Consider the following 25,670-nt stretch of genomic DNA (forward strand, 5'->3'; position numbering starts at 1 on the left):
GCAAAGATTAGCATCTAAAACCCCAACGGCAACTGCACACGTGCTAACCTCAAATTGCGCACCCACTTAGCCTTGCATTACTGAATTTTGGGTCACATTAAACGGGACCTGGTGTCAATTTACAATTCTCACTAAATCAAATATTGCATTATTTGAACTTGCGCTAATCATGACCTACCTGTATTGTACGTGCGGGTCAGATGCTGGCTCTGAAGAAGCTGCTCCAGCAGAACCTGTGGAATGTCAGCCTCAGGAGACCTGAAGCCAAGAATCACCTGAGGCTGATGAAACACAGGCATCACCTGCAGAGCTGAAGCAGTCAGATGTGGGTGATGTCAGGCCTCCTAGCCCCCACATCCGGCGAGTAGAGCAAAGAGCAGAGCAAAGACATTCTATGAGGCTCCTTGCCAAGCAAGGGAGTAAACCCCTTGATTAAAGACAGCTGATGGTGGCCTGCTTTAAGAGGTAGCCCCAGTCCCTTGTTGGAAGCAACTGTCTGATCTCCTGTGAATCTTGCTTGTGAAACTTTGACCTTGGTCTGGCTGACAAACCTGACTTGGCTCTCTGAACTTTGAACGGGATTTTGACTACTCTTCTGCATGCTCCTGTTGAAAGTGAGACCACGCAGGCAAGCTTTCTTTCCAAGAGACTTTGTTGCTTTATGTATCTTCCCTTGTCTGCTGTTACCTGCTCAGCCTTGAGTAAATTGCTTTCCTCACCTAGCAACTGTGTGCGAGAGAGAGTTTGAGACCTGGAACAGGACAATGAGTTACTTTGGGAAGGATCATAGTTCAATCAGAGAGCCCATAATTCCCATGCAGGGCCATGTTTTGCCTAAAACTTAGGAAAGACTCTTGGCTGGTTAGAAATATAGTTTGATGTCTCATAATACCCATCATATGCTTTGGCTGGAAGCTTGTTCTCGTGTTATTTTTCCCAGAGAGGAATTCCATATAGGGCCTGGCTGTTGTTGTTGTTATTACTACGTTTAGATACCATCCAACTCCAAATGACTCTGGTTGGTTTACTTATCTAAAAGTAGGGAATATAAGATTGTGTACATCTAGAAAAAATATACCTGACATACTGGCAGGGACTCAATAGCCACTCTACCCCAAGGCCTGGGATGACACCCAGGTTTTCAGGGACTTTCAGAACAGCATCAAGGTGAGAGCCATATGGATTAAGCCATGATGTGTTTTCTTCCATTTTGGCTCACTGTGTGGTTCATAAACTGAGTTTCATGGTTTAGCGCATGGTGCAGAGTGAGCCAATTGTGGTTTATTGAACCCACTGTAGTTCAGTAATTGTGGCTTAGTGCAATGTCTGCATGTTCCCCCACAAAGCAAGAGTCTTCCCCAACTTGCAGACATCATGACGCTATTTTTATAGATGTGCATATTTCACTTTTTTATATTACCTATTACTATCACTACTCTTACTGTTGCTACTAATAGTAATAGTACTGTGGGAACTAGGCTGATTGAGCATTACTGCTATCAAGGACTGCTTTTTTAAAAAAAATCAAAATTAATGACACCAACAGTGGGAAGCTAGCAGCCCAAGCAAACTGGTGACTTTTGTCCTTTGCCAAAATATTTCTAATCCATCTAAATTAAATTGCTTTAAGTATTTATCAAAGTGTAACTTACCCTAAGACTTTTCTTTTACCTTGCTTACTGGAATGCATCATCTCTGCAAGCACAGAAGCTGTTTAGTTAATGGCTCTACATAACCGAAGGTCAACTTATTCTATCACTTTAAAAAAAAATACAATCCAGATCCATAACTGTTTGGATTTAAACCAAAGCAACAGGACTAAACCAGCTTGAGTTTAAGCAGAAGCCACAGATATGAGGTTGCCATAATCAGTTGTTCCGTCATACGGCCTGGGCTGTAAGTCTTACAAAACGAATGAATAAATACATTTTATTCATTTACCTGCACACTCCAAAGTCTAAAAATAGACTTTGGAGTGTGCAGGTAAACATAAGTCACTCCATTTGAGTCTTTTCTCCTGAAGGGCCATTTTTGTTGGCCAATCCTGATGCAGTGTCCTGATAATTTTTGTGTGTTACTATGTAAATAAGAACAGCTTTCAGCTCTTCCTGGGAAGTGCCTCCCCATTACGCTTCTTGAAACGCCCCCCATGGAGGAGGAGGAAGAGGAAGAAGAAGAAGAAATAATCTCTTCTGTTGCTGCAACATTGGACACACCTCAGATGAACCCTTTCCACCATCCTCCAGAGAAAGCTTGTTGGAATCCAGCTCTTCTCGCTTTCAGAGAGTGGAATCAATAACCAATGTATAAGGCACAGGGCTAAGTCATAAACTATGCTTTACATGCCATTATAGATGAGTGTATGCAATACACTGAACCAAAACCAATTAAATCATTGGCTGAATGGGGATGTGGGCCAACCTTCTAGGCCCAAGTTTTATGATCCAAACTCTTTCAGTCAGTAGTGAAGTTCCCAAAGGTTCGGTATATTTAATTTGCCTTGGCCAACCAAGTATTTATTTTTAGATTGTTCTTTCTGAGATCACAGGGCTGGTAGCAAGAATGTAGTAGAGACATTAAAGAACAATAAACATTTCCAGTCCCTGGAAATTTCAAGTGTGGAGATCAGAAGAAAATAAGAACTGGGAGGAAAGCAAAACGGAAAGAATCATGAACTGACATAGCACAGATTCAAATGAATGCATTTATTGCAACCCTAAGAAAAAATTGCTGACAGGCAGAAGATGGCATAATACCCACAAAAGAAAAGTGTATAAGGATGAGTAATATCTTAAGTGGCGACACTTCTATGGATATTTCATCCCTTGGATGATGAACTTCCTAACCAGTTATTCTGATTTCCAATAGAAGTCTGTTTTGCAGAGTGCCGATTAGTTGTTCCTTATCATGATAACAAAGTATAGCTCCTAATCCTATACCACCTGTGCAGAATTTTATTTTATTTATGTTATTTCTTTATTAGATTTAGAGGCTGCCCAACTCCAGGTGACTCTGGACAGTTTACAAATAAAATAGAATCGTAAAATCGAGGGGAAAAAATCATGTATGTCCGAGCATCAGAATGCTGATTGGCTGGCCCTTATAGTAATTAGAAGGCACCATCCAGATCAAATACTGTTTCAGATTTAAAGCAATGTTTTAGAAGTTTTAAGAAATCCAGAGTCAATTGAACATTTACTTTATGCTTTTTCTTGTTGAATGGAAATATCAACTCAAATCTATTTTAATTACAGTCAGTGACCAGCAAGGTAAAAACATAGGAGCAACAACCAGATACAACAAAAACAGTGGATTGGTGAAAGTTAACAGTAGAAAAGTGAAAGTTAAGACTTAAAAAAATGGAAAAAAAGGAAAAGCTGAAGAAGATAACAGTAAAACAAAATACATTGTAAGATAAAATGGGACAAAGAAAGAAAGAGAAAGGAAGAAAGAAAGAGAAAGAAAGAAAGAAAGAAAGAAAGAAAGAAAGAAAGAAAGAAAGAAAGAAAGAGAAAGAAAGAAAGAAAGAAAGAAAGAGAAAGAAAGAAAGAAAGAAAGAAAGAAAGAAAGAAAGAAAGAAAGAAAGATTCATAATGCCATCATTCCAAGATTACAACATCTTGTGCCTTCTTATGGAAATCATAAGATAGAAGATCAGCAGCTCTACTGGTGATGGTGGGATTATGATCAAGTCGGACACAAACTGTCTTCCTCATAGCAGATTTGGGTTTTCTTAGGAAGTGCTAAAGGTATAGCTGCATGTAAATTAGCATAGAAAGGGCAGTAGGATCTCAGGTTCATTCTGACCACAAGGACAGCATCTCTCAGTGAATGGGATCCTACTGTCATTCCCATCTAGGACTCCTGGGGGCAAGCCATTGAGGTGAGCCAAAGAGAAGGTTGAATAAGTAATTTGCAGGTATACAAGGTTTCCAAATTGGAGCCCACCACTAAAAGTTGGCTATAGCATCCAAATCCAGCTGCTATGCAATGTCAAAGACTCTTTGAGTGATTTGGCATTAGCTCTCTCTAAACCTAGGGGTAGCAGAGAGTTGATAGAGAGGCCACAGTAACATAAGTCATCTTGAGATTTTTGCTTTCCACCTTGATGAAGAGCCATCAGGGAGAATGAATGAGGGCCGTGAGCCGTTGGAAAAAAAGTCAGTAAGAGAGTTGGCTTACATGGACTCTCACCTCCAGTTTAATCATTCCAGTATCCATGTGGATTAAAGCATTTTCTTGCTAAGCGGAAGTTTCAGGATGGGGAGAAACATGTGCACAAGAGTCAGAGGCAGACTTATGTCCCAAAGGCAACAGGGTCTTGGTTTCAAAAACGCAGCACAAAGTATAAAATCAGTTCAGCTATGTAGCAAAAATCATCTGTTTTCTTCTACCAGCCCTCCCAGGAAGAGAAGAATGGCCAAAAAAGAAAAAGGAAAGGAAAGGGGACGGTATTGCATTTTGTGTTTTAATCTATGCTACCTAGAAGTTTTGAGTAATTTTGGCAGTTTTTAAAAATGTAATAAATGACCTTGAAAGAAGATTGAGTAACTTTTCCTTTACAACCCCCTACCTGGTCATCTGCATTTCCTTCAATAAATTACTCATTTCCCGTGGTAGTAATAAAGGATGGAAAATAGAGTAAAGAAGAGCTTGACTTACAGAGGAAAAGCTTATTTTTTTGGATGGAGACATATCTCTGTTCAAGCCAAGTCTGGCTTCACACATCATGTTAAGCCATAGAGAAGTTTGTATTGTTTTTGGCTTAGTATATTGCGTAAACTCAGCCAGTTCCAACTTATTTAGCCACACAATGGCTTAGTGTGATGTTAAATTGAGCTACGGTGGAAGGAAGATTTCAAGAGACAAGTGGAAAGATCACCCTGAGTTGACTCAAACTCTGCATGCGTTCCATTTAGATAGGTACAAGCACCCTCGTGTGTAGCTTACCCAGGTTTAAATTTTCAGCTGAGTATTACAAAAAAGAAACTCTTGGACAGTATGAGTGGTTTAATAATGAGACTGGTTGCTTAGAGGAAGAATAAGCTCTGTATCTGTAACTCTAGATTTTGTGTATTAAGTAGAAGGTTGGACCAGCTAGCCAACAAGGTCCTTGATCCTATTATTCCTCAAAAAACTCATTTGGTTTACACAAGCACTCCCTTTGTTTGTGTTGGCACAACACAGTAAACCCGGGTTTATAAACCTAATTGCTTCATTCACAGAATACACTATACTCAACCAAATAAACCATATTATGGCTTCATATGATAGTCTGGTGCACCTCACATGCTGAGATACTGGCTGAATTCCCAAACTATGTTGAATCACAAACTCTCTAACCCCATTTAGCCTAGTCTAGGATGTTATGCAAACCCAGCTTTTCAGTACTTGCAAAGATTAAAAAACCATTTCAGCAGAAGATTAAGTTACTGCCCTTAATCTTCCAAGAAAGCCTTGATATTTCTGCTCGTGCCTAGAAATACCTTTTTCTCTATAACGTAGGAGGAAGGACCTCCATTTGCATTCAAGGTCATGTTTTGCCTTTTTTTTTTTTAACTGCCCAATTACTCAACTCCTCTAAGTGTTGTAGATTAAAACATAAAATGCAATACCTCCCTCTTTCCTCTATCTTCCTTTTTGCTATCCTCCTCTCTTGCTCAGAGGGTAGCTGAAAAAAGACCAGTGATTCTTCCCTCCCGTTGCTTATGAGAAGAGAGGGAACTGGCAGGGCAATACAAGTGGGATTCATTCTGAGCACCAAGCTGCCTTGAACCTTGAACCAACCAAGCTGCCTTGAAAATTAATTTACAAAGGTTTTTGACAAGTTGGGACGGGCAGAGAAGGTACTGTAAGTGCAGACTCTTTTTTTTGAATATTCACGCTTTCCATCGGCCCTGGAATTAAAAACGGCAATTAAAAAAGATTTCTGGGCTTTGAATGCTGGATTAGGCTAGATGTTGGCAACAATGAAAGCAGAAACTATTTTTGATGGGTGGAGAGAGGTCTATATCAGCGATATTTACAGAGGGGGGCCAAAAAAGACAACATGGCAGCCTCCATCACATGGTTACAGTTGCCTCTTGATTTACCCTCTCCCCTCTCTCTCTCAGCCCTACCCCCCCCACCGCACCCCACACACACCACCCATGGATGCACTTGCTTGACATGACATGGCTGTCAAGTTTGTATTAGCCTCTTGCATCTTCATTTCAAGGAATCCTTGTTTATCATCACAACAGGACTTGGGGTAGAAGTCCAGAGAGTTTTGCAACAGATGAACTTCCAAATATCACGGGGGGCAGGGGGGGGGGCAGCATTCTCTCTTCAGATTTAAGAGAACTAACCCAAAAGGATGATATAGTCTGCAGAGTTGAACATGGCATAAGTGCCCCACTTGTTATGATTTCCTGCCAGCCTGAGCAGAATAGGAGTGGAAATCCAGCAGTGAACTGGAGGTGCTGTGAGGAATAGGCAGGGTTTCGAACAGTGTTTCTCAACCTTGGCAACTTTAAGATGAGTGGAGCTCAACTCCCAGAATTCTGGGAGTTGAGGTCCACTCATCTTAAAGTTGCCAAGGTTGAGAAACACTGGTTTAGAAGCTCCAGACCGTGGTGGGGTGACAACACTACATTCTGAGCCAACGTGCATTTCTCAGAAGGGATCTTCAAATGAAAACAGTTCACTGCTTTGTAACCCTTCAAAGGCTGCGTCTTCCTCTCCCCTCATCGGCGTTCAAGCCAGCAAGGCAGAGAGATAATTGGCAAGACCTGCCTTCACGTTTGTACAGAACTGAAATAACCTCTTAGGCATACCGCAGCTCAGGAGAGAACAAGCTTGGTATTGTTCCGAGGGGCACATTCATTCCGCAGCATAGAACAATCAGCAGACATGCCCAAGGCTGACTTTTCCAGCTGCCCAAACACTGCTGTTGGCACTGGTTGCAGAGGTAGACAGACTTTGCCATTTTGTCACCTACCCCGTGGTGGGTGGAAGGGTGTATGTGTGTGCCCAGTATGTCAACAGCATACAGATCAGACCAGGGGCGGAGGGAAGAGTGAAGTTCAGCTGGCCCATGAAACTAAACAGTTCCATTCTTGTTAACTTCTTCCAAACTGTAGAAAGATGTTCAGCCTGTAGTTTTTTGTTTTTTTTTTAAAGGCTACTTCGGTACAGTTTTGTCATGATTGACAGCAGGCCAATCTATACCTACAAGAGAATGGACGACGCTACTCCAGATTGCAAGTGGCTAGCATTGCAGAATTACAGGGTCTTGTTCATTTCAAAACAAGTCAACCCCAAAAATGATCATTCTGTCAGTAGAAAATGTGTGTGTAGGACACAGGGCCGGCCAGCATGTTTCTCTTTGAGGTGCTAGGTTGTTTTTTATTGCAAACAGAAGCCTTTGTAACATACGCATAAAACTTGAGTATTTACAATCGTTCCTGCTCTAGTCTTAAAACGGCCCTGTCCATTTTAGCACCTCATTTTGCTGGGTAGATAGAACAAACCCTTAGTCATGTGGTCTCATAATGGGAGATAGTTTACAGATATTTTTAACCATATGTTCTTTTTGGACATTAGGAGAACAAGTTGATCACATTACACATTTTGCTGAATAACTGGATTTCCTGCCAGTTAGGGTGAAAGCTTTTGGCTGTTTGGGTTGGGTTGAAGACTAAGATTTCATGGACGTGTTGTGGCAATTAAATCTCTTGTAACATCAAGAAGCTCCAGATTTTACATTAGTGGCCCTAGGGATCAGTTTTATGTCCCATTAATTTCTGGATTTAGTTACACTTGAAAAACAGACATTTTCTTACCCAGATTTGTTTTATGAGTAGCTTTTATGGTTATTGAGAAATCAATTGAAAACATGCTTATTCAGCTTCTGTTGTTAGATTTGGCCTACTTAACATGGGTATAACAGACATGGTTGTACACAGCTTTTGAAAAGGACCTGCATAATGTCAGAGTCAGTTAGATTCTGCCTAGAAAGGAAGACCAATGGATAGAATCAGAGGAATAAAGGTCAAACGTTGATTAAACTTTTCCTCACTGATGCAAGAAAATATTGTGGGCACAGGGTTATATATTGGAATGCTTTCCAGAACAGAGCCACAGTTCTATCCACAAAAGTGGACGTGGCAGCAAATAGATATCAACTTCCTTCAAGTTAAGCCATCCTAAAGGCCAACATTGTGTATGGTCCTGACTTTCTTTTCTTTTCTTTTTTCATATCTTGGAGCTTTTGCTGACAACAATTGCCCCAAATTGGATGACATTGTTTCCTATCATTTTGAGATTGGAAACATCTCCAAAACAGTAGCATAAATCCTAAAATAGATTTACTATAGTATTTAAAAAGCAAAGAATCCAAGTCCAGGTTTTAAGCAAAAACTAGAAAATCTTGGCTTCCACCAACATGTATGTCCTGCCTATAGCCATTTTTTATCACTCTCAGAAAATATTAACTGCAGCCTCTGACCATCAAATGTCACTCCTCGTTTAGCCTAGTTGGATCAGTGCATTCATTACAAGACAAAATGCTTATTCCCAGTATTCGCTCTCTCATTAACATTTATTCTCATTAAAATAGTGGATTGCTGCATCACGGGGTTTGTTTTGATGATGTAGCAGTACAATGTTTTCAGGGAGGCTGCAGTAGAGATCAGCGGGGTTGATGGGAAGAGATTTTGGAATAAATCCAAAACAAAGGAATGGAACATTTAATCAGAAGCAAAATTTATAATGACTTATAAATCCAGACAGGGTCTGGATATGAATAAATCCAGGATGGAAAGAAAGCTGGTTTGTCTGGCAGTCAAACTGGTAAGATGACTTCCAAGGAATATAAAAGCCTGCTTTTGTACTGGGTGAGATAGTTTGGCTCATGCCAGTTGGCTTTTCCTTATGAACAGTATGGCTAGGAAACGGTCATCCAAAATTGGCTGTGTTATCCGCCTGGTGCTTCCAGGAACAACCAGACCTAGAGCATCTGCGCAAAGTAGGGGGTGCAATTTTTGCAGACCAAGAGCCATCCTTAGCCTTTGAGTAGTATGCTGGGAACTGCCCCCCAGAAAGTTTGTAAGAATAAGTACTGGAATCTGATTTGATTTAATTTAAGATAAATATAATTAAAATGGAAATATTCTATTCAGTCAGGTAATTGGATTGATTGTGTCCTATAGATCTAGTATTATTCCACTTTTGTCACATTAAACGTACCAATTCAGTGGCAACTTTTGGATGATCCTGGGTTGTACATACCTGCCATAAAGAAATATAGACCATACCATTGGGTCATTCTTGAGTTGCCCCCTGAAGTAGTTTCCAGACAACACACAAGCCCTAAACCAGCCATGAATGGTAATTTCCTAACCATAGGGGCATCTGCAGAGGGATGAGCAAAACAATCAAGAGGGAAGCTTCAGTTGCATGGTCATGGCCGCCATCTTGATGTTTTTGACCTCCCTGCAGATGCCCCTGCCTAGATACCCATGTTAGTAGGGCTCCGCAGGCATAAGCAAGCTGAATCTATATCAGTTTTTGTGTCTCCCGAACATCATCTTTGTATATCCAGCTCAGTTTTGTCCATTCTGCTCCAGAATAAAATCTTTACTATCACCTACAACCTTATAGTTTGAATGGGAAACATCAGGGATTCAATCTGGGCCAAGCAAAGCACAACTCCCAGATTCCCTGCTAACATGCCAGCTGAATCATGGATGTTGTAGTGAAAACATCTGGAGGACACCAGGTTGAGAAAAGCTAACTTAAGCTAACTGGCCAATCTGAAAGATATTTTTCAGAAGTAAATCTATTTGGAATACATGGCATTTGGTTCCTAATAAACTGTTCATTGTTGCAGTCTACTTTGGATGTAAGGAAAAGAAAGGTCAAAAAATGTGTTGATTATTTGGGCTCTCCTTGTTCGTTGGGTTACCTGAAATCAGTTGTGGTCATCTCTCCTTGTGAGGACATGCACAGCAGAGATATTGTTTATCTTCCGGATGGGTAAAAAAGTGCCAGAGTTTGGATGAAAAGATTTCTGGTTCCCAGTGTGCCAGATCTGAAATTGCTAGTCAGTGTCTTGGCACAGGGGTGCAAGACTATCTAAAGATGTTACTTTCCTAATGTCGCATCTCTAAATAACTGTGCTGGGTAGCCAAGGAACAGCTGGCTGACCAAGGCTGGATTCACACATTGTTCTAAGCCGTAATGTAGTTTCATTTGTTTTAGTTTTAGCGTGCTGTGTGAACCCAGCCAATTGTGAAATATGCTACAACTCATGGTTAGCCATCCTTGAATCCAATCAAAATATTCCAGTCAGAGTTCCAGAGACTTTTTAAAGTCTCCTTTGATACCAAGATGCATGTCCCAAAGCCCCAGAGCATAGCAACTCCTCCTTCCTCTAGCCAGTGGGTGGGTAATCCATTAGTAACATGGTGCATTTAGAAATCCATCCTGCCAAACTTAAATACAAAATGCAAACTTAATACAGTAGCAAATGCACTAATGTGATTCAGGAGGCCCTGTGCTAGGACAGAAAGAAATGTTCTGCCATTATGTGAAAATTTAACATGACTAGAACAGCATCTGTATTTGATTAGGCAATTTTTAAAAACGTACCAGCCTTTACACTTGAGGGTAATGCTGCAAAACTGTTGTACAGTCAGGATACTAAAATTGGTTTCCCTTTCCCTGACTCCCATGTTTTTATTGCACTTTGTCTCAGATGAGAAATGCAAGGCATCCACGTGGCAAATCAATGCCTTTTGATGTAGTAGAGTTTTGAAGGCTGCCATGGTGTGAACAAACGCTTTCAAAGTTTTCATCTCCTGTGAACGAGAGAGACATTGACTGCAAGCTGCATGAGAGCAGCCAATTCTGCATCTCATTACCTCCGCATGTTAGCTGATGCTCTATCAGTGAAAAATGATGTGAGATACCCCCTTGGAAACTCATACTTTGGGAATTCTGGGAGTTCTAGTCCCACACTTTTGGAAGAAGTAGGTTGGAGAAGGCTGGTTTCCCATGTTGATGTATGCATGCAGGTGGATCATCCTCATTTGCATGGGGCAGACAGTATCAAGGATGGGAACTCATGGGGGAATCCGTGGAAGAAAAAGGCAGAAATATTGGGTGGATGGATAGGGAGGCATTGGTTTAGTGTAGTGGTTAAAGGCACTGGGCTAGAAACAGGAGACTGTGAGTTGTAGTCCTGCCTTAGGCATGAAGTCATCTGGGTGATATTGGGGCCAGTCACTGACTCTCAGCCCTAGGAAGAAGACAGTGGTAAACCACTTCCAAAAATGTTGCCAAGAAAACTGCATGGACTGGTCCAGGCAATCAACAGAAAACAAGATTGTCTAAAAGGCACACACACACATGGTAGATAGGTATGCTAAATAGAGACCTGAAATATTAGTTGGGGGATTCCATGAACTCTTCCTTTTGTGTAATCCCAAACATCTAGACAACACAAGGTTATCTATCCTGGTTTCACCTACAGGAGAAGGTATGTACACATTAGTGATCAACAACTAGATGTACAACACAGGAGTAAGTGTGAAATTATGCACTTGCATGCACATACCCTCACACCATTTTAGTTGCCCCCAGTAGCACTTCAAGCCAGCAGAATTTGAAAGCTCAAGATTCTGGAAATTAGAATCTCAACATGTACGGAGAACCTCAAGGTTATGAAGAAATGCATTAATGTTAGTAATGATATTTATCCTTCTTGCAGAAAGAGTGTAGCTGGCATGGAAAGGTTGCTTCCAGTCAGATGTTTGTTCCATATGTTGCCTGCTCCTTATTGCTAGTAGACGTGACAGTCTTCCTATAGGCAACTGCCTTACCCTAGTTCCATCTTACCTTTTCTGATGGATAACAACAACCAGGGGGCTCTAGTGGAGGTCTTCCTTATCTTCCTTACCATTACTGCCAGAACTGAGTTGGCAGGAGTTGAATCTGTAGATGCCGTGTTTGCAGTTCCCTACCGAGCTATAAAACCTACCTACTTGCTCTGCTCCAGTTCAATCCAGGAGATATGTAAGCCTTGCGATATGGACCATGCTTGCCATGTGCTTTCCCTGGAGAACTCTGAATGTTGTCAGTAACATGGGTTTGGGAAGGGCTGAGGGGAGTTGAGCCTTCTGAAAAGAAAGCATCTAGGACTCAAGACATCTTCTGCATTCATCTGGGATTCATGGGGTGTCTGCAGTGCAAATAACGATCCATCAAGCAGCTACTTTAAATTAACAGTATATAGACCTTTCATAGGAGTTAATCACAAGCTGGTGCAAACAATAGTGCTTTGCCCTTTGTCCTAGAAATGTAGCATAAGTGCGGGCCCTGGCAGACTGTCAAGGGAACCTTTGTTCCACAGGCGTGAAACTCAACTGGGAAGTTTTTTGATGGGGAGATCTGGTGTTGAAAACAAAAGCCGGCTCTCAGCTGCCGGATTCTCACTTCATCCCAGCAGAGGGGTGGTGTGGAGGAAAAGGATGAAGGGGAGAAAATGGGGCTGTCGAATTTTACTTTTAAGTCAATTAAATTGATGCTTTCAGTAAAGTTCAGGATGGTGGCTTGCTTTTCGCTTTCCATTAGCAATGAAGTAATTCCCCCCCCCCTTCTTTTGGGGATGACATGAAAATTGTCCTCAAAGCATCTAATCAAGTCATGGGTACTTGGATCATTAAAAGTCATCCTATCCGTTTACAAGCCTTCCGTCAGCTTGTAGGAGAAGGAGGAGGGAGCCGAATTCTCCCAGAAAAGTTAAAAGCTTGCAAATAACTGCAGCCAATTAAGATTAAAGCTGTGATATTCAGTAGTAAAGTTTTGTGTTAAACCTTGGAGGGGTGGAGGGAATAATACATTCAGTTACTTCGAAACAGATCAAGAGGTGTTAACACACAGTCCTTTGTTGTTGCTGAAAACTTGAACAGTACTGTTAAAGCAACAGATCGGTTATTTGCTCTTCACATCCTGATTTTTTTTCCCCACCCTCCGTCTGGAGTTGTTGATATTTTATAAAAAAAGGAAATCCTGATTATGTTCTATATAATTTAAGCACCAACTAATTAAATGCGTCCATTTATATGCAAAATGCACTGTCAATGGTAGAGATCATCTGGTGCTAATACGATAATTCATTGGATGCTAGAACCTGAGCAAACGAGGTGGCGGGGGAGAAAGAGAGAAAGAAGTAGATATAGTTTTAAGCTTTGTGACTTTGTGGTCTTCTTCTCCAGGAGTCATTCCTGTTATGCACTCACTCTGTCCTGCCACTGGGCAGAATACAACAGCTGTCCCATTTAACCGTGGCTGGGAAGTGGGTATCAGTGGCAGGTTAACTGGAGGACAAAGCTATAGTCCAGCTGCTGGAATGGTTTGTGGGAATGACCTTGGGAGACAGGAGGAAGAGCTGCAGACTGGACAACCATCATGTAAAAGATATCTCAGTCCACAGAAGGAGAAGGGGTGTGGGAAGCATTTCAGAAGGGACCCTCCCTAGTTTTCTGCAGAGTAAAAGGAGAGGAGAGGAGAAATACTTCCAGTCTTGCGAGATTGATGTTAGCCCTTTGAGGTAGCCCAGTCAAGAAGCACAAACTATGAGTACTATCTCTATCTTTATTGTAGGGTTACATTAACAGAATCTTGCAAGACTGAAGGTCATTCCCACCTACCATTACAGCTGCACAACTGCTGAACCATGTGCCCTTGGGATCAGAGTATCTATCCAGATTTGTCTATAAATTCAGGTGATGTCAGTTTTTTAAAGTAAGCCAGGTCAGTAAACAGGCATTGCAAGGACTACTGGAACTCTACTGTATTATGGTAAGGTATAACAATAGAAACTTGAAAGCCTGTCCAAGTTTTGCTCGGTCCTCTCTTATACCATGCAGAATCAAGGCAGGGTTTAAGTCTTTTTCTTATGCCTCTCCTTTCCCAGGGCTGAGGTTTTGTTTACAGTCTCTTTTATCAATTAATGACTCTTGCGTCCTTATCTCTGCCTCCCTCTATAGGTCTCTAGACATTTAACCCCTTGTTCAGCTGATGGGTAGATTTGGCAGAAGGCTTCCAGACATGACCTATCCAGATTAGAATATTTATTGCAGACAAGAACAATATAATAATAATAATAATAATAATAATAATAATAATAATAATAATATCCTTGACTGTGGCAGGGTGAAGAAGTTCTGAGAATTATTCTTGTGATACTGAGACCTGCAGAATGGAGGGCTAGAAGTCCCAAACCTCCTTTCCCAGAACTCTCTGATTCTTCACACCCTGGTCTTGCCTTCTGTCTTAAGGTAACAGCTTAGTAGTTCCTGCTGCCACCATCTGTCTCCAGGAGGCATCTTAACTGATGTCTACCCCTAACCCAAGAGTGTGAAAGAGAGAAGGTTGCCACATTCTATGCTGCCTTTCTGGTGATTAAAAGGTTGAAATAGTTTTGATAGTGCTAATCTTCTAGCTATGTAGCATAGAGGTGTGGTGACTAGAGAATTCAGCCCTTCTTACAGGAGATAAATTCAAGATGTATTTTTATTTTTATTGATATATTTATTCAGGTAGTCCTTGCTTACCAACTACCTTCTTTAGTGACTGTTCATAGTTACAACAGTTGGGGGAAAAAACAGCTTTGTGACCAGTCCTCACAGTTACAGCCATCATAGCATTCTGTAGTCACATGATTGCCATTTGCAAGCTTCAGAACCAGCTTCCAACAAGCAGAATTGATGGAGAACATGGAAGTGAAATCACAAGCCATGGTCATGTGATATCTTGCTTAATGACTGGTGATTCACTTCACGACAGAAGCAGAAGTGATATTATAAGTCCAGTGTGGTCACATGATTTTTTGCTTAGTGACCATGGGGCTTAGCAACAGAGTTGCTGGTCCCAGTTGTGGCTGGTAAGCGAGGACTACCTGTATTTAGAGAGGGAGAGAGAGAGGGATGGATGGATGGATAAACTGTTTCTTACTTTAAGGATTAAAATGCAGACATTCAATGTAAAAGGAGAAAATTACAGATCTCCTCAGATCTTAACAATATAATATAATAGTTAAGACAGGAAAAAAATCCTTTAAAAAAGCAGTATTCTGGACAGAGCACAAATGCTATAAATGAAGAGCCCTCTGCCCCAAATCTCTGAAGAGAATGGAGAAAGTACAAAACATTACAACTCACATGATTCTAAAGAAAAGTTTGATATTTGTGATCTTAACCTGAATTGTGAACAAAGGCTGAAATTAAATAACCAATCTCTAACCTGGATGAAAAGATAAAGAAAACAGGACTTAACATAGAAAACAGAAACCAAAAATCTAGTGAAAATTCCTGGCTATGCAGCTTGACCTATCTCTACTGAAACAAAAGGCTTCCTGAAGTAAATGATGTTCCGCTTCAGTTTCCAGGGACTTCTCAAGCTTCTTGGAAATTTGCAATGAAAACCAGAGGTTGCTTTTTCCAGACTCTCTCCTGAGATTTCTCTCCATGTCTTCCTGCTTCTTTGACCAAGACAAAGGCTTTTTCCATGGGGTAATAGGACAGAAAGCCGTCTCTCACTCGTAGAGATGTGAACTGTGAATCTGAGTCTGCAGCTAGACATATCAGCTACATTCACAATGCTTATGTGCCTATTCTTCAGAGTTTCAGCTTTAGGGTTCTTTCTGCCTTTTGGAATTACAGTACTGGGTCCCTGATGGGCTGTTTGGTGGCCTTGGAAGGCAGTTGCAATGTGTTTAACCTAATGGCCCTCTCTAGCCTTGGTTCACATTCTACCAACTCCACTTAGGGGTGATGGGAAAAGGTGTTTCATTGTCAGTGTTGCTGTAATAATACCTGCCAGCCTAGTTGGCTTCTGTACATGGAAAGAGGTGAGGGCTCCTTGTCTCTATCTCAGACAGCAGCAAAGAGAAGGAGAAGAGTTAGAGTTTCTTGAAGCCAATCCAAGTCATTTTTCTCAAACTACCTACCCAGGAAAAAAAGAGGATGGTGTTCTATAGATGCAGTCGTCATAATTCAAGTAAAGCCATGCTGTGATCCTGTTCCGATTGGCCAGTAATCACAGCAGCCATATAGTTAATGGTATCAGATGCTTTTCTTGCTGGTTGACCTAGTAGTGTTCTAAATAACCTACTGTGGATAAATAGCTCATTTTCAATCTTTTATTTACAACAAGCTTCACTGTTGCGAACACAGCTTTTTTGCTTTGTTCCAATGTCAAGATCTGACACTTTTCTTGGAAAGAATCTAACATAAGGAGATAAGCTACTGTTTTTTAATGTTTAATTACCCCCAGTGACATGGAGCTAAGCATGTTTGGAACCCACAGTCCCATTTCCTTAACCCCATGCAGCAAATTTCTGGAGATAAACCATCTGTTCATTTGAATTTTGACTAGGTTTACCATAGTTGTGTTAGTTGATTTCTTCAATTAAAGGCTCTGTGCTAACACACATTTCATTCTGTTGGGTAGGGCAACCTCATTGATCTTATAAACTATAACTTTTGCCATAAGACAAAAATAACCGTGGTTTTGCAAAAGAGGGATCAAACACCAATAAAGCACAGATGGTTCTATACAGAAGAAGGAAAAAAGGAAAGGAAGAAGAGGTGGGTACCATGATCCAAAAATGGTGAAAAAGAATGAAAACATTGTGAAAAAACCTTATGCACCTGATGAAGTGGCTTGTAGTGCACACGAACTCATGCCATAAGATGCACCAAACTCCTTGTATTAGCTGTAATAGCTAATGAGGTTGCTACTCTGGAAACAAGCCCATTATTGTTACTCATAGATAATAATCAGAAATAAATTTATAGTAGCCATTAGTATTGAGGGCCAAATTTTGGATATAACTGGGCTACAATACCGCTTCGTTAATACGTTTATTTTTCTAAACCACCACAATCAACCCTTGGGGATGTACTCAGATAATTACAACATATATAAATATAAAATATCTGCTACAAAGTAATGCAACAATTACAAAAATGTAAAAAAGCAACTTAGAGCAATAGAAACATACATGTGGCAGTGCCTCCATAAATTTTAATTTTAAAAGCCCTTTGGAAGAGCTTTCTTTTAAATTGCTTCTTCAAGGACATTGAGGCTAATCTAACTTCTTGGGTGAGGTTGTTTCATATTATAGGGGATGTTATTGAGAAACATCTCCTCAGCACCCATAAATACATGGTGGTTGAGAACTGCAAGTAATTTTTCCCAAGATGTTCTTATCAGGTGGTTCAGTTTTAGTTGACGTAGGCAGTCTTGAAGTATCTCAGTTCTAAACTATCTGAGTTCTAGACATAAAAATGTTTGTCCTGCATAGGGCAAATTGTGTCTCCTTTTTCAGAGGAACAGCTCTAGGTCCTTTGGAATGGAGGAACAAAAGATGGGTGTTCTGTAAAAGAGACCACTAGAAATCGTAGAAGGAAACCAACATCACTTTCACCTTGTCATGAAATGTTGACTTTTGTGACAAGCTTTATCTTGAATGAGAGTTAGACTGGATGTAGCTCCCAAGGTCAGCTCTTGGCTGCTAGCAACTCAGAGACAAATATCCGTAATTCGCTGGTAGCTTTCATAACTCAGACCACCACTTTTTCCCCCCAAAAAACCCCAAATCTGGGAATTTCAAGTATTCCAGGGATGTGCTGTTCTTTGAACATTTTGCCTAGGAGAATTACGTACATTGGATTATGTTCTTGATGGATCTGAATTCTCTTTAGGAGGAGATCAAAATAAGTGTCCATGGACACTCTTAAATTCTAGGTTCCACCTTTTCCAATCTAGGGTCCAACCTTCCAATCAAAATCGTGGGTTTTTTTTCCTCCAGCAAAATATTGTTATCTTACACTGGATTGCACTCAAATCATTTTGCTTCTTCTCGCTCGAGTTTAGTCAATCTGGTTTGTTTACATTTATTCATTAGCCGTCTAATGTTAGACACTGCATCAGGGGAGGCTGGCAGGATGAGGGAGAGCAGAGGAAAAGTGCCAGGAACCATTTCTTGTTCATCAATCTTGGCAAAGAGGGCAGCCCATCAGTTCTGGACTGGTGGGCCTGAACTGCAGAAGCATCATTAACAGTTAGGAAAGCATCTTTTTCAGGTCAGCTTGTAATGCCTAAAAACTCCCTCACACTTTGCTTTGCCAAGTTGTGTCCCCTATCTAAGCTGATTCCATTGTGACTTCTCTGGAGGAAGCTGCCAGAGAAATCAGTTAGAGACTGGGATGAGCTCAGCCTCACAACAGTAGCCTGGTCTTGACTCACATCCTGATTTTCCGAACATAATCAGCGCTTATCTGGGGCAGATGAGTATAGGGAAAGTTTTCCGACGTTTGTTACAAAAAAAAGCTCTTTTTGTCACTTTTTTGTAATAGCACTTTTTAATGGGGTTTTTTTTTCCTTCTTCTTGATAGCATATTATTATTTTGGGGTTTTATTTTTCTCTTGTTTTTCTTTTTTGTTATTAATTAAAAAGCAATTAAGAATTGGGTTTTTTTTTTAAAAAAAAAAAGTTCTTTTGGCTTCCTTTTCTACATGGTGCTCAAATTCTAGGAGATCAGACCTCTCCTAGCTCTGCTTTTCTTAGCAAATTAAAAATAATGGGTTTAGTGTGTTCAGAGAAAGGGGTAAAGAAGTGGGTTTTGTGATGGATCCCATTCTCTCTGTCCCTCAATACCTGAGTGCTACTTTTGAGTAAGAGCAGAATATTTTTCTAGTTGAGCTTATAGGTAACAGACAAGGATTCCGCTAATTTTTCCAATCATCAGTTCCATCACTCCATTTTCTCAACTGGCACAAACACAACTGCCCAGAATCTTCTGGAGTGGGCAGCCATAATACATTTCATAATAAATAAATAACGTGCCTGGTTATCTGAGTGGCTGAAATGTGCTGAAGTTACCACAGCTTGCAAGATTTCCACAGTCTCATCCATGAGAGTTCACAAGATGTTGCGCGAAACTCAGTTTGGGAGTGCTATACAAAAGTGATCAATAATAAATACATTTCAAGTGATTTTGCCATTTTAAGTTTTTTTAAAGAATTACTTATCTCTGCAGTTCTGTAGGTACGATTTAGAGGCATTGTATTGTTGACTATTGGGCTGTGTGTAAGAATGGACTGATAGCTTAAGAAGACTTATATACATGGTATATTTACTTTTTTTTTTTAAATAACTGCAAATATTTCACAAAGTATTGACAGTTTCATTCAAGCCTTGCTTCCCCAGACATATGTTTTAAGTGGTAACCTTGAGGTATAATCCAATGCATATAAATTTGAAAATAATTCCATTGCAGCTTCAGTTGGCAAAGAACCGTTAATTGATTATAGGTGGCCCTCAAACTTTCTACAGATTCATCTTACATCATCTCCCATCAGCAAATTCTAGGAATTGCAGTTTAGTGGGACATTAGCTACGTACCGTTAAACAGGCCATGCTTTGGTTCACAATCTAATCTAGAAAAAGGCCATGCATTGAATAAATAACTGTATGATATTTTTTCTCCCTATGGTAGCAGTTTTCCAGTATGGTATCAATTCTATATAGGAACAAAAGTGTGTGGTGTTCTTATTTAAAAAAATATTTTTTTAATAATTTTTAGTGAAGAAATTTTTCAACAGAATTAAAAACAGTACCCCTTTTGAATTAAATAAGAATAAAGAAAAGTAATAAAGTGAAAAAGAAATATAGAAAAAGAAGTAGAAAGGTTCTAAAGAAACAGCTTTCAATCTTCTTGACAGCGGTTATATGTATATTTTACCCTCTCTCTTTACAGTTACATCATAATTTCCTTCTTTCCATAAGCTACCCTTTCTAATCCTCAAACCACAAGTTCATTTTTCTCTTTTTTCAGCAAAAAGTCCATAAGGGGTTTCCAATCACTAATAAATAGTTATTTATCTTTGTCTAAACAAACAAGTGAATTTTGCCATCTCTGCTAAATTCTGTCATCTTCACCAACCAATCCTCTGATGTGGGTATTTGAGTGTCTTTCCATTTTTGCACATATAACAGTCTTGCAGCAGTTATCCTATATAAAAATAATCTTCCATGGCTCTTTTCTAATTGACTGTCCATTAAAAAGTGTCATGTTCTGAGTGCACCTCCAGCTACTTACTTCCTTGGAAGCCCATGGATCTGGCCACCTAAGCACACTGCATTTCAAATTGGTGATCACAAATGTTTTTCAAAAGAATTGCATTCAATAGAAGAGAATATCTGTAGCTCAGGGTTGAACTGTGGAGTCCTTGGTGCTCTCTGAGCTTGGTTGTTGGCTTGCAGACATTTTATTACCCGACTAAGTAACATCATCAGTGCTACTGAGTGTGGGGTTTGCTCCCTGTTTATATACAGTAGCATGCCCTGCCTATGTTGGTGGGGCTGTGGTGTTCTCCTTGGAAGTTCCTTGATTCGGGTATTGTTTTCTGCTTGATTGTTTGTCTGGCATTAATTCCTGCTTATTGGGGTGTAGGCTGCTGGCAAGGATGTGTTCTAGCTTTTTTTTTTGCTTTCAGTTTCTCTGGACATTTCTCCCAAATACTATAGAAGTAAAATGAGAACTGCAAACCCGCTGCCATTGGTAGTCAAGATATATTTGCACAGAAATGTCATGTGCGTCTCTGCACCCAGGAATTATATAATCGTGAAAGATCTATTCTGCACGGTTGCTCTGAAAACATAGTTCATCTCTGTTAGCCTTCACACAGGGCGGCAACTGCCCTCCAAATATCACCTTTTGAAGCCAGCTGGCCTGCCCCTGGTACCACAGCAATGGAGATGGTAACATTATGACTGCATCCTGGCTCATAACCATTAAAAAAAAACACTCAAAACAATCAAACACTTCTGAAAGCAATTCATAAACATTATCATTGAGCCTGTATGTCCACCTGTACCTGTCTAACCTACCAAGCTTGAAACATAAATTAATCTGGATAAGCTCCACTTTTCCCCAATTTGGTACCCTCCAAATATTTCACACTATGATTCCCATCAGCCCCAGACAGCAGATTGGCCGAAGACCATGTGAGTTGCCGTGTAAAAGATCTAGAGGGCCCCAACTTGGGAGAAAGTTGTGCTGAACCAGTTTTCTTCAGCCTGATGTTTTCTAGATATCAGCACCAGCCATTGGTTTTGCTTGGCTGGAGATTCTAGGAGATGATGTCAAAAATATTCTAGAGAGCAGAGAGAACCTGGATGGAAAAATACTGCTCAGAACTATTTTCCTATAAATTCAACAGGTGCTTGTTCTTTTTTAAAGCAGAAAACAAAAAGCAACACATGGATTTGCTGTCCATCACCTGATCCAGTTGGTTGCTATTCAATGTATTTTGTATTGCACATATACAAGTGAGTAGGAAGATACTCTCCTAATGACTAAAATGTGTTAACTTTCACAATATGTGGTTATTTTGTTTTCTGAGTACCTGAGAATATCTCCCAATAATTTTGAAACCTTGCATATGCTAAAACTGTACTAATGAGTGATATCACTTTACTCCCCCTGCATTTCAGTGGCTGTGTAGTAAGCCAGAGTTTTTTGATATGCAGCTCCAAAAGGAAAATAAAGTGTATGTAAGAGATGGTTTCTGAGACTGTAAGGATGGTGATCGGAAACTTAATTAGTTGGAAACAATTGTCCCTTCTGAGTTGAAAGAAGTTTTGTTCTCCAAAATGTTCTGGATGAATATATAAGGACACCATCAGCATCTTCTCAAACTTCGGGTGAATTTCTAATTTGTAACTTGCTACAAGTCAGAGACTGCAAAATCAGGATTTGTCAGAACCAGGATCCTAAGCTGTAACATGATAATATTTCACATGCTTCTTTAAATGGTATGCAACCTTGTTTTCTTCTTTCTCTATCTTTTCCTTAGTTTCTCTCAACAATCTTTCATCTTTTCAAAACAAAGTGATCGTGGTAGCACCAAGGCAACTACTTTTCAAATGGGCAGGTCATTCATCACTTGAAAACTTATCATTAGCTTTTGGTAACTCAGTCCTTCCAGATGTGTTGCGACTGATTTGAGGAGATACTTCCAACATGCCTGGAAGGCTTTTGGCTATGGACTGGCCAAAGATTTGTAAAGTTTTCTTGGTCTTCTCAAAAGCATGTTCGCTGTTGATTTATGGCTGTTCATTTTTACATTGGTATTACTCTCCCCCCATTTTTTTAAATTCAAGATGGGGTTACAAATAGGAGGAACGCATGGATCAATAAGTTCTTCATTAGACTAACTCAAGATCAGCAATCTTCATCTAAAAGGATTAGGAAGTAGCCATAAGCCATAGTCTGCTTACAACCTAGTAAACTCTCAGGTGGTGTGGATTAGTTTCCTAGTACTCTACCTGTCCTAATTTTTTAAAAATCTTGTTAATTTAAAAGAATTGGAAACATAGCACCATTCTCCTGCATAAGTAACATTTATGAGAGTTCCTCTGGTCCCCACCAACCCCTCTAAGCATTCTTAGAAAACAGAAATGGTAGATGGTAGTAAGCCAGTAGCTAAATCCATATGTGCCAATCTGCCAGGGATGCAGTTGGGATGGCAAGGGAGCATCTGGAGTGGTCCAGAAGAGGCATCAAGAACTGATAAAGAGGTGCATTGTGATTTTATACCAGTGTTGTCCAAACTTGGCCACTTTAAGATGAGTGGACTTCAACTCCCAGAATTCCCCAGCCAGCATGGCTGGCTGGGGAATTCTGGAAGTTGAAGTCCACTCATCTTAAAGTGGCCAAGTTTGGACAACACTGTTTTATACTATTATGGTAGATATTTGGGGATAACACCTGTGACATGATCTCAGCATTCCAAATATGCCCAGTTATCCAGAAAGGATTCCATCCTTGCTTACATGGCCATCCAATCAAACTTGCTTTCCATGTAGCTTTGAAGCTGATTCATAGTTCAAGTAAAGCAACCCATTTGAAAATGTAGGCATGGACTGGGGAGTCCGTAGTGGAACTCATGAGCTGTCATTTCAGTTTTGGTGTTCTGCTTTCATTAGGTTTGTCTAGTGGTTAGAGCGTTGGGACATTAAATATATCAACAATTCACAGTTCCTCAACTTGCAGACAGACAGCCCCCAAGGTCTAAAACGTAAAAAGTTGCCTTAACGTTTATGTGGATTTGATGTGCCCTGCACTTCGCAAAGGCGCTTTGGTTAATGTGCAGGCAAAGGTCTTGACTGAGTACCATGTGGCAATTAGCTGGGAAAGAAAAAGAGATGGCACTTTAATTAATATTTTAATCCCAACGTTAACAACCTTCCTGCCAAGTCAGCAAGGCTGCATATTCTGTTTGCCATTCTTGTGATTCAGCTGGGCTGACAGTTGTCACCTACCTCCAGAAAAGAAATCCCACTTGTAAATTGAGCATAAAAATTAGCAAATGTCAGTATGTCACCGAAGTTTTAATCAGGGCTGTCACGTAGCAGTTTTTCTGTCGGCAAATACAAAAGGACCTTTCAGGCAACATCATTTACTCCATCTTCGCTAGTGTGAAGAACGTGCATTAAGGAGGTTGCTTGCCAGCCAAAGGACTCTGAAAAATGGCATCAACCTGGGTAAATGGTGTTTTTCCCACTATCTTGCAGGTAAATAGCTTTGCGAATTGTGGTTTGCCCTCCATTCATCCCACACAGCAGCCATGAAGCTTCGCCTTCTTACTGCTTACACACTGCTACTCACTGTCTCCCGATGCCGTGCCGTCAGCTTTCCAGAAGATGATGACCCTATTAACATGGTCGACTACCACTGTAAGTAAGCAGCAAAGCTGAACGTGTTGCTGTTTATTTTTCTTGCCGAACGAAGGCAATTGCTCCTTCTGAGATCTGCCAAGTTTAAGGTGGACTTTAATGGACTCTATCTATCTACTGCAATCAAAAAGACTGCAAGAAGTATAGGTTTTATTTATATTTTTAAGTTCATTGGCTCTTGCTAGCCATCTTTCATTCATTGATATTCAGGACATTACACAAAGAATTTAGTTTAAACCCTTGTGCTCCCAATATATACAGCTAATCAATGCTACCTATTGATTCTTCAGCTCTATCATCCTGAGTGATGGCATAACCTGTTTTTACTTGCAGATTCCAAGCAATATCCAGTGTTTAGAGGACGCCCTTCAGGCAACGAATCCCAACACAAGCTGGACTTTCAACTGATGTTGAAAATTCGAGACACACTTTATATAGCTGGCAGGTAATTTTCCTGCAGTCCGCTGATTAAATTAAAATTCCCCTCTCCCTCCATCTGCTGCCTGGTTTTGCATTTAATCTATATACTTTGTCTTAAAATAATCCACTAGATAATTTCAGGAAATTAAGGGGAGAATCGGCACATGGAGACAGGGAGGATGATTTATCTTATAGAAGGAAAGCCTTGCTAGAACAGACCAGTGATCCATTCAGTTCCACATTCTGTTTCCCACAGTTGACAAACCCCGAGAATCTGATTTGGACAAACCGTTGTGTGTACCAGTAGAAGAGCTTGTGCAGCCTGAACCTCACAAAACATTTGGCAGCTAGAGGCTAGATAATATCTGTACTAAGCCATGGCTTGCTCAGGTGTGCTTTAGAAACAACCCACCATTAACTCTGTATAACATGCTAAGCCACAAAACATGGCTTGTCCAGCTCTCTCAACCACAGCAGCTTTTGCTTGCTTTTGGCTTTGGATGCTACCTGAACTCAGTTACATGTTTCAGCCCCCCAACAGGCTAAGATGCAGCTCTGCTGTTCTCTCTGAGAACTGAACCTCCAGGAAGCGGGGGTTGTATAAAGATATCTTATAAAGATTTAAGGAAGCAGATGCAGATTGAAATGATCTATCAGAAGTAAACTGGATCCTGGTGTTCTGGACAATGACTATAAAGGCCAGTAAGAAGCATCAGAGCCTAGGATGACTTGCCACTGAGACAGGAAAAGTCTTTGCTGTCTCCATGTGTCCTTCCTCAGAGCAAGACATTATGGGTACAGTTACTCCCATCATAACATGGATTGAACTCTTGTACTCTCCTATTTCTTCTGACCCTACAAATGATGTTGAATGGATTTGGAACAGGCCACAATATTAAGTCAAGCTCAACCACGTCTCCCTAACTTGGCTTGTTTCAAGCCTTGATCTGGAGAAAATGAGCGGTCCTCATTTATCAATTACAGATGTCTGCTTCTTTTATTAATGGCATGGAGGGACTGTGCGTGAAGCCAAAAAGATCTTGATTTCTGAAGTCAAAGTATGGTTTTTCAAAGTGGGATGGGGAATGAGATTTCTAATATGTCTCTTGTTTTCTTCCAGGGACCAAGTTTATACCGTAAACTTGAATGACATTCCAAAAGGAGAAGTTGTTCCAAGCAAGGTTAGAAAATAACTGAAAATTGCTTTTGAGTTTTTAAAAAACCAAAAGTTCTTGGTTAAAGACGAAATAGTCTTATTCTTTGTTTTATCTGAACAGAAGTTAACATGGCGGTCAAAGCAACAGGACAGAGAGAACTGTGCTATGAAAGGAAAACACAAAGTAGGTTTGTCTTTTAAGCAAAATATTTTAAACTACTGAAATCTTTTAAAAGGTCGTGCTTGAAGCTGTTTTAGAACTGCTGATTAATTAATTAATCTGTGTATTGCTGCAAAAAT

General features: G+C 40.3%; 1 protein-coding gene across 11 annotated transcripts in view; it reads left to right on the forward strand.

Moving 5' to 3' along the window:
- SEMA6D (semaphorin 6D) overlaps positions 1-25,670 on the forward strand; it is a 129,794-nt gene that overhangs the window by 78,011 nt on the left and 26,113 nt on the right. For all 11 annotated transcript variants that reach the window (XM_088148551.1, XM_088148548.1, XM_088148555.1 and 8 more), the window contains exons 2-5: positions 23,633-23,794; positions 24,128-24,239; positions 25,335-25,395; positions 25,492-25,554. In XM_088148551.1, the coding sequence (XP_088004677.1) occupies positions 23,686-23,794; positions 24,128-24,239; positions 25,335-25,395; positions 25,492-25,554 (345 nt within the window). In that variant the 5' untranslated portion in view covers positions 23,633-23,685. The remainder of the gene's footprint in view (positions 1-23,632; positions 23,795-24,127; positions 24,240-25,334; positions 25,396-25,491; positions 25,555-25,670) is intronic.

The sequence above is a fragment of the Python bivittatus genome, unplaced genomic scaffold, assembly GCF_059951505.1.
Source record: "Python bivittatus isolate LINGU-HERP-01145 unplaced genomic scaffold, Pbiv_v1 ctg000530_np1212, whole genome shotgun sequence".
Lineage (NCBI taxonomy): Eukaryota > Metazoa > Chordata > Lepidosauria > Squamata > Pythonidae > Python > Python bivittatus.